Source organism: Orycteropus afer, unplaced genomic scaffold (genome assembly GCF_000298275.1).
Source record: "Orycteropus afer afer isolate SDZICR_OR568_19922 unplaced genomic scaffold, OryAfe1.0 scaffold00013, whole genome shotgun sequence".
Taxonomy (NCBI): Eukaryota; Metazoa; Chordata; class Mammalia; order Tubulidentata; family Orycteropodidae; genus Orycteropus; species Orycteropus afer.
Genome location: NW_006921600.1, coordinates 14,846,946 through 14,856,831, shown reverse-complemented (window position 1 = coordinate 14,856,831; position 9,886 = coordinate 14,846,946). Strand labels below are relative to the sequence as shown.

General features: G+C 39.5%; 1 protein-coding gene across 1 annotated transcript in view; it reads left to right on the top strand.

The window, feature by feature from the left end:
- Positions 1 to 9,886, top strand: part of HHAT (hedgehog acyltransferase) — a 721,086-nt gene that overhangs the window by 112,086 nt on the left and 599,114 nt on the right. The window contains exon 3 of the mRNA XM_007953746.1: positions 5,153 to 5,266. Coding sequence (XP_007951937.1) covers positions 5,153 to 5,266 — 114 coding nt within the window. The remainder of the gene's footprint in view (positions 1 to 5,152; positions 5,267 to 9,886) is intronic.

Sequence of the window (9,886 nt, the reverse complement as noted above, 5' to 3'; positions counted from 1 at the left end):
AGGTGGTATATGATCAAGAAACAATGGTATCGAAGGAAGAAGTCAAAGCTGCACTGAAAGACTTGGCAAAGAACAAGTCTCCAGAAATTGACAGAATACTCATTGAGATGTTTCAACAAATGGATGCTGCACTGGAGGTGCTTACTTGTCTGTGCCAAGAGATTTGGAAGGCAGAAACCTGGCCCATTGGCTGGAAGAGATCTATATTTGTGCCCATTCAAAAGAAAGGTGATCCCACAGAATGTGGAAATTATTGAACAGTATCATTAATATCACATGCAAGTAAAATCTTGCTGAAGATAATTCAAATATGATTGTAGCAGTAGCTTGACAGAGAGCTTCTAGAACTGCAAGCTGGTTTCGGAAGAGGACATGCAACAAGAGATATCATTGCTAATATCAGATGGATCATGGGTGAAAGCAAAGAATACCAGAAAAATGTTTCCTTTTGTTTTATTGACTATGCAAAAGCATTCACCTGTGTGGATCATAACAAATTGTGGATAACATTGAGAAGAAAGGGAGTTACAGAACACTTAAATGTGCTCATGAGGAACCTGTACATGGATCAGGAGGCTGTTGTTCAAACAGAACAAGGGGATACTGCATGGTTTAAAATCACAAAGGAAGTGGGTCAGGGTTGTATCCTTTTACCATACTTATTCAGTCTGTTGCTGAGCAAACAGAAATCCTCACAACTAGACCAATAATCAGCATGATGATAAATGGAGAAAAGATTGAAGTTGTCAAAGATTTCATATTACTTGGTTCCACAATCAGCACCAATGGAAACAGTAGTCAAGACATCAAATAAAGCATTGCACTGGGCAAATCTGCTGCAAAAGACCTCTTTAAAGTTCAGAAGAGCAAAGATGTCTAAGGTGCACCTAACCCAAGCCATGGTATTTTCAATCGCCTCATATACATGTGAGAGCTGGACAATGAATAAAGAAGACTGACGAAGAGTTGATGCTTTTGAGTTGTGGTGCTGGTGAAGAATGCTGAAAGTACCATGGACCGTCAAAAGAACTAACAAATCTGTCCTGGAAAAAGTGTAGCTGGAATGCTCCTTGGAAGTGAGAATGGCCAGTCTTTGTCTCACCTACTTTGGTCATGTGTCAGAAGGGGCCATTCACTGGAAAAAGATATCATGCTTGGTAAAGTGGAGGGTCAATGAAAAAGGGGAAGGCCCTCAATGTGATGGATTGACACAGTGGCTGCAATGATGGGCTGAAGTATAGGGTCGCTATGAGTTGTAGCCAATTTGATGGCACCTAACAACAACAACAACGTCTATAGCTAAGGCGCTCTAGTGGTAAAGTGGATTAGGCATTTGGCTGCTAAACAGAAGGCCAGTAAGTTCAAAACCACCAGCTGCTCTGTGGAAGGAAGCTTGGGTAATCTACTTCATAAAGATTAACACCCTAGGAAACCCAATGTGAGTCTCTATGAGCCAGAAACAACTCAATGACAGTGAGTTTTGTTTTGGTTTTGGATCTCTACAGGTAGGTAGGTAAGTAGATAGACGGCACAGGACTAGGCAATGTTTTGTGTACAGTTATATATAAGTTCACCATGAGTCAGAGCCAACTTGATGGCAACTAACAATAATATGTATGTATTCATACACACACATATACATACACGCACACACACATACAGAGATTTATTTTAAAGAATTGGTTCATGAGATTGTGGGGGTTTGGAAGTCTGAAATCAGGAGGGCGAGCCAGCAGGCTGGAAATTCAGGCAAGAGTTGTTTTATTCTTGAGTTTGAAATCTGTAAGACAGGCTGAAAGCTGGAAACTCAGGCAGGATTTCTATGTTACAGTTTCAAGGCAGAATTCCTTCTTCTTTGGGAAACCTGAGTTTTTTTGCTCTTAAGGCCTTCTGTTTATTAAATGAGGCCCACCCACATTATCAAGGGCAATATCCTTTACTTAAAGTCAACTGATTAATTGCTAGTGTTAATCACATCTACAAATAGCTTCATAGCAACATCTAGACTAGTATTTGATCAAATAACGGGGCACCATACCCTTGCAAAGTTAACACATACAATTAAACATCACAGACTAGAATACAGAAAAGTTGCACTTGATTTGAAACTTTAAAATTTGCCTTGAAAAAAAAAAAGAAGGTGGGGACCAGGTTTGCTGGTCCAATAGAGCCTGGTGTAACCACTGAGACTATGGCCCCTAGCTGCCCTTCAGGTCTGGAATTGAACCCACAACTGTGGTTTCCAGCCAAACAAAGTACAGGCAGGTTAAACATTTACCTCAAGTAGACACACGCCCTGGAGAGAACAATCATGGGAGAAGGAAGGGCTGCTTATGCACAGGGAGATAGCTCAGGGTGCAGAAGAGTATGAAGGGATGGACACTGGGAGGAGGTAACTATGGGGAGGAAGTGGGAGGGGAGCTGCTGCATTGTAAATTTTGGTCAATGACATGAGACAAAGTATATGTGAACTGCTGTATGAAAAGTGAATTTACTCTGTAAATCTTCACCCAAATCCTAATTAAAAAAAAAAAAAAAATTGCCTTGAAACATCTGATTGAGCTCTGAGACTATAAAGTGCTTACAAAGCAGGTGAGTCCTTATTTTTCTTATCCAAATCACAAACTGCTAGTTACTGGCCATTTGTTATGTTCATTGGTTCAGCTTTTTTCTCCAGCCGTTTGCTTTGGGTAAATATTTTAAATGGAAAAGGATAAACAGGAGAGAAAAGTTTTCATTTCCTTTAAATGGCTGTTTTCTGAAAGAGTTAGTGTTGATCAGCTATGTTTTGGGGATGGGATTTTACCAGCACAGGGTTTTCAGTTGTCCTGGGACTTCAGGTAGAATATGAAAAATTTTTTATTTCTTATATTTTATGAGATATTGAATTATTTTCCCCCCTAAAAATCAAACTTGGAAAAGGCAAGGGAAACTTGGGGTTTATGAGTTCTATGTAATGCTTAGTGTTCCACAGCATAGTTTATATTGAAGAAGCTAAACATTTTGAAATGTTTTCAATGGGATATTAAAAAAAAATCTAGTCTTGGCTTTTTGTGTTTTTTTTTTTTACCTGCATGTTGTGACAAAAGCAGCATTTTTCTAGCCTGGCCTCATCATTTAACCTTGAGTTTGTTTACCTTATTCAGACAATTGACTCTCCCTTAAGTTGAAATTTTTTAGATGGTGTAATAGACTCTGGATCAGGGATCAGGAGCCACATTAAGTGAGTTCTCTCCTCCTCTGCTGTCTACCTGGGAGACTGTGGACATGTCCTAGGCACTGATGCATTTCTCTTTAAGTGGAAGAAATTGTACCAGATCTATGATTTTCAGCTAGAAATGGGGTGCTATGGTGCAGGTTGTGTCCTGGATCTTGGGTGTAGGGAACATGGGTGATTTGAGAATGTACAGTATTTTTTTATTATTATTTTTGGATAGTGGAACAAAAGAATCTTGTTTTTTTAAAAAAAACGAAAAGCAAGTGGCACAATGTAAACCATGATAAAACTTTGGCTGATGGTTAAAAAAGGGTAGGAAACACATGTGATTAGCAGCTAGTAGCAGGTCACGTTTCTTAGTGAGTACTATATGCTGGAGATTCCCTGGGTGGTATAAAGGGTTAAGCACTTGACTACTAGCTGAAAGGCTGGTGGTTTGAACCCACCAGTGGTGCCTTGGAAAACTGGCCTGGTCATCTGCTTCAGAAAGGTCACAGCCTTGAAAATCCTATGGGGCAATTCTGCTTTGCACATATGGGGTCACCATGAGTCAGAATCGACTTGATGGCAACAACAATTATATGCTGGATGCTGATCTAAATTTTTGACATATATATTCTCTCTTTAGAACTTTACCAGTCCCTAAAGGGAAAGTACTGCTATCAAATGAGAAAACAGCAAAAGGCTAAGTATCATGCTCAAGGTCATTATAGCCATTATGTGGGTTGGTCTGTGATCCAAACCCAATCTGAGCCTATACAGTCTTTGCTACTGTGTTGGTTACCTCTTCATTCATAGTCTGATGTGAATCAAGATCAATATTATCTATATTTTACTTTCTGAAAAAAAGAATTACAAAATATCTGTAACTGGTTTGAAACTGTCCCTTGATCTTCAGGTGTATATATACACACACACACACACTTTTTTTTCTGTCTCTAAATCCAATTAAATTTGCCTTCAAGTTAGACTTGCAGATTGACAAAGTGTTTGAAATCAATAGTCATTGGAAGATTCCCTCCACTCATACAGTTGCGCCAGAAAATTTGAGGGCTTCTCTCCTTACTCCATCATGGTGGTGCCAAGATGCTCATTGGTGAGGCCTAATTATCCATCTGAGTTTGGCCATTCATTGGTTTTATTTCCTTCATGTTTACCTTGGCTGCCATGATCTTCCCTGGGACTCCTGAGGCCATCCATCCATGGCTTTTAGGTGTTAGTCCTCAGGCATCTACATATCCACTCTTGTCAAAGGATCCCTACCCATTCCTGATCCCCAACTAGAGAGCTGCATGGATATAGCCTGGCATAGATACAGACACAGGGTGGTACATGGACACGGAGTTTCCAGAGGTAAAGGGAAGTAGACCTTTCATTGTTCAATTATAAGCCTGTAGGAAATTAGGTAGTTAATTTCTCCATCAAATTATTCTGCTGCCTATAAGTGACAGCAACATTTAACATGATAAGCAATTTTCTTAGTATCCAATTTATATTTCTCTCATTTGTGAAGGCATCTAATTGTCTTACTTAGGATCTTCTCAATTGATTATCTGTACTATCTGTGTGACCTTGGGCAAATTAATTGGGTCCTTTAAGCCTCAACTTCATCTTTTATGAAAAGGGGTTAATAATAATTCCTATCCCAAAGGGGATCATGGGGGAATCAGCTTTAACAAAGACATTGAGTCATAGAAAGTACTAGGTGTATTTGGGGAATGACAGTGAGACTAGCCAAGTTAGAGGTGGGTGGGAGGATTTGGGGATAAGAGGATATGGTGGAGTAAAGGCTAGAAGTGTTATGTAAATGCTATCTTACAGAATTTGGACCCATATTGCCCATTTTTTCCCAATTGTTTTATCAAACGGAGTTTGTGTTTTGCCTCAGAGCTGTACTAAAAGCCCAGTGATAAACTCCTGTTTTGGTCTATTTAGGACCCAATGGACTTTGAGTGGAGCTTCTGGATAGAATGGGGGAAGAAGTGGCTGGTGTGGCTTCTCCTTGGCCATGTGGCAGTGTCTCAACTGGCAATGTTACTTGCAAGGAAGGTAAGATGACATGTGTTCTTTCCTTCTGAGCCTCTTTATCCTTTGCTTTTTGTGAAAAAAGAATCCTAGGAATCAGGAAGCAAGAGCACTAACTTTGGAAACCTGGAAAAGATAAGAAAAAAATTGTTAATGACTCTCTTAGTTTCTTAGTGCTGCTGAACGAACAAAGGGGGTAGCCTTAAACAACAGAAATTTACTGTCTTACAGTTGTGCATGCTAAGGGTCCAAATTCAGGGCATTGGCAAGGCTGTACTTTCTCTGTACACTGCAGGGGATGATCCTTCCTTGTCTCTTTCAACTTCTGGTAATTCCGTGTATCTCTTGGCATTCCTTGGCTTGTAGATGCATCTCCACAAGGCATCTTTTCCCCCATGTGTCTGTCCTCACCTTTTATAAGATAATGTTCAGACTACTTTGATATGACCTCATTAACTTAACTGATAAAATCTTCAAAGAAAGAGGGTATTGTAAATACTTATTATGTGCACAATTAATACTGCATTGCCACTAACACCAAACACCAGGCTATGGATAAATGAATAGACAGGTGAGAAGATCAGGTGGGGATAGGTGAACAGGAATATACCCTAGGCAAAGGATAGATTTGGCTGAAGATAATCTTACATATGCACTTGTGCTACAAAATTAGCCAAATACATTACTGAAGCAATAGAAGATAGAGTTGGAGTAACTTCTAAGAGATAACCATACATCTTAAGAGAGAGAATCACCAGGCCTGCAGACTCAGGACCATGGTCTTGGGGGACAACATGCTCAATTGGCACAATATAGTACATAAAAATCTTGTTCTACAACTTACTTTGGTGAGTAGCTTTCAAGCGGCCATCTAAGATGCAACTATTGGTCTCCTCTCATCTGAAGCAAAGAAGAGTGAAGAAAATGAAAAACATCTGGAAATAATTAGTCCAACATGGACCACAAGGACCTCAGCCTTCATGACCCCAAGACTAGAAGAACTAGATAATGCTTATCTACCAAGGCCAACCACTTGGAAAGGGATCAAAACTGCAGATCCTGGATAGAGTGGGAAGAAAAATATGGAACAAAATTCAAAAACACAAAAATGACCAGAATTACTGGTCAGAGAGACTGGTGGAACCCTTGAGACTATGGCCCTGGGTTACCCTTCAGGCCTAGAAATGGACTCACTTCCATGGATTGGCTCTCAGCCCAACAGTAGAAAGACCTACAAGCAGAATACCTACCCTAGGGCGATACAGCCACCTACTTACTCTAGGAGATACACCCCTTAGATCAATCAGCCATGAGACACCAGAGGGGCAGCATTTACATAGAGGGAAAACTGGACAGACAGGAATGCATAGTTAAGAAAGGCACAGGGAGGGGGTAGTCACATGGAGGGAAGAGGAGGAGAGTTTTTTATGGTTGGGGATGGTAATTAGGGCTGTGAAATCAAGTGTGCATGAACTGTTGAATGCAAAACAAATTTGCTTTGTAAATTTACACCCAAAGCACAATTTAAAAGAAAAAAAGGAAAAAAAAAGAGAGCCTATTTCCAGACAACATCGTATTCACAGGTATAGAAGTTAGGACTTAAATATATCTTTTTTTGGGACACAATTCAATCCAAACAATGGCCAATACAACATTTAAGATAAAGACTTCATCATTCTTTTCCTGCATTTACTTCCTTCATATTATTCTTGAAACTATTCAATGTGAAGGTTTTGGGAGTAAAGGTAATTCCAGATGGTATTCTTTAAGATCATTCTTTATCAAATGATCCTATAAAAAGATATTACCAGTTTTTTAAAATCTATATGATATTACTTATAAGATGTGAAGAATGATTTCATTAAGAAGTGGGAATAATTTTAATGTCAAATAGTTTGTAGTAGTTTGGATCAGAGTTCTGGTAGCATTTTGCTTTGCTTCAGTATTTTAGAGGACATGGGATGCTTCAAAATGTATGTCTGCTCTTCAGACATACATTTGCTTTTTGTGAAAGAAGAATCCAGGGCTTTCACATGGTGCAAAATTGAGACTCTCTTCACATGTTTGTCTACCAAGGGGGCCCAAGATCCTGCCAGGAAGATATTTCTATAGTCTAGCCTTTGGCCCAGTGTCCTCTGACATGTGCTTTTTGCCTGCTGTACAGTCCTAATATGAAAGAAATGAGTGTGTGCTTGGAAGCTTACCAAGTAAAAACAAAACACAACCAATAACTGACTTGGAAGTAAACCCAGGAAGTGTTTGTTTCTCAGAGGTTCATGTAGGTGAAACTCAAAAACCAAAAACCACACTCACTGCCATCAAGTCAATTCCAACTCCTAGCAACCGCCATAGGGTTTCCAAGGCTGTAAATCTCTATGGATGCAGACTGCCTCATCTTTCTTCTGCAGAGTGGCTGGTGGCTTCGAACCACTGACCTCTTGGTTAGCACACAAGTGCCTTAATCACTACACCGTTAGAGATCCTTGGAGGTGAAACCACAGGGACAAAAGTAGTAGCAGCCTCTGGAAGGGAGAATCTAGAAAGTGAGATTAGAAAACAAGATCTACATGGCTAAGGATGTGCTCCCAAGGTGGCCTATCATTTAGCTCTTTTCTTGGCTTGCGTCTCATCCTGGAAAATAAGAAATCCTAATAGCACAACAACTGTCTTTGATCTAACTATGATATTAAATAAATTTTAGGACCTTCATTTGCTAAAGTGGCACAATTCAAAATAAGAAGAAACAGCTACAAACATTTATTAAAAATCAGAACATGGAATGTACAGACTATGAATCTGGGAAAATTGGAAGTTGTAAAAAATGAAATGGAATGCATAAAGATTGATATCCTAGGCATTAGTGGGCTGAAATGGACTGGTGTTAGCCAATATGAATCAGAAAATCATATTGCCTACTATGCAAAGAATGACAAACTGAAGAGGAATGGTATTGTGTTCATCGTCAAAAAGAACATTTCAAGATCTAGCCTCAAGTGCAATGCTGTCAGTGTCAGTGATAGGATAATATCCATATGTCTACAAGGAAGACCAATTAATACAACTATCATTCAAATTAGGAGCTCTGGTAGCATAGTGCCTAAGGCACTTGACTGCTAACCAGAAGGCTGGTGGTTCAAACCCACCAGCTACTCCTTGGAAGGAAGATAGGGCAATCTACTTCTGTGGAGATACTGCCTCGGAAACCCAAGGAGGGGTCGCTATGAGTTGAGTCCGACTCAATGGCACATAACAACAACAACATCATTCAAATTTGGGAGCTCTGGTGGCATAGTGCTTAAGGCAATTGACAGATAACCAGAAGGCTGGCAGTTAGAACCTACGAGCCACTCCTCAGAAGGAAGATTGGGCATTTTTCTTCTGTAGAGATACCACCTTGGAAGCCCAAGGAGAGGTTGCTATGAGTCAAATCATCTCGATGTCAGTGAGGTTTTTTTTTTAGATGATTAAAATTTACACGCCAATCACTAAAGCCAAAGATGAGGAAATTTAAGATTTTTTTTTTACCAACTTCAGCAGTCTGAAATTGATCAAACATGTAATTAAGATGTGTTGATAATAACTGGTGATTGGAATATGAAAGTTGGAAACAAAGAAGCAGTATTGGTAGGTGGAAAATATGCCCTTAGTGAAGACCAATGACCTATTCATTGCAAATGCCATTTTTTCCTCCCAAAACATAATGGTGACTATACATGCGGACCTCACTAGATGGAACACATAGGAATCAAATTGACCTATACCTATGAAAGAGAGAATAGAGAAGCTCAATATCATCAATCAAAAAAAGGCCAGGGGCTGACTATGGAACAGACCACAATTGTTCATACTGAACTTTAAGTTGAGTCTGAAGAAAATTAAATCAAGTCCAGGAGAGCCAAAATATAACCTTGAGTATATCCCACCTGAATTTAGACACCATCTCAAGAATAAATTTGATGTATTGAAAAGCAGTGACTGAAGACTAGGCAAATTGTGAGAAGACATCAAGAATATCATAAAAAGAGAGCAAAATGTAATTAAAAAAGGCAGGAAAGGAAGGGAAGACCAAAATGGATGTCAGAAGAGACTCTAATACTTACTCTTGAACACAGAGAGTAGCTAAAGGGAATGGAAGGGGTGATGAAGTAAAAGAGCTAAATAGAAGATTTCAAAGGCTGGCTTGAGAGGACAAAAAGTATCAAAATGAATTGTGCAAAGAACTGGAATTGGGAATCAAAGGGGAAGGACATGTTGCCATTTGTCATTCTGAAAGAACTGATGAAAAACTTCTAGCCTTGAGTTGCAATATTGAAAGATTGTATAAGCAAAATATGACAAATTGAAGAGGAATGGCATTGACCTAGGAAGGCATTTGACCCAGCCATTTTATTACTAGTATATATCCTAAAGAAGTGAGAGCCAGGACAAGAATAGATATATGCATACCCATGTTCATTGCAGCACTATTTACAACAGCCAAAAGATTGAAATAACTTAGGTGTCTGCAAAAATGACAAGGAGGCCACACCTCCTTTAATCCCACGAGAGGAAGACAGGATTACCAGCAGTAACCCAAGGCCTATTACTGCAAGGCCAGACATGCTGCCTCCCTCCAGCCTTTTCTCCAACCGTTCCTCCCAAAGC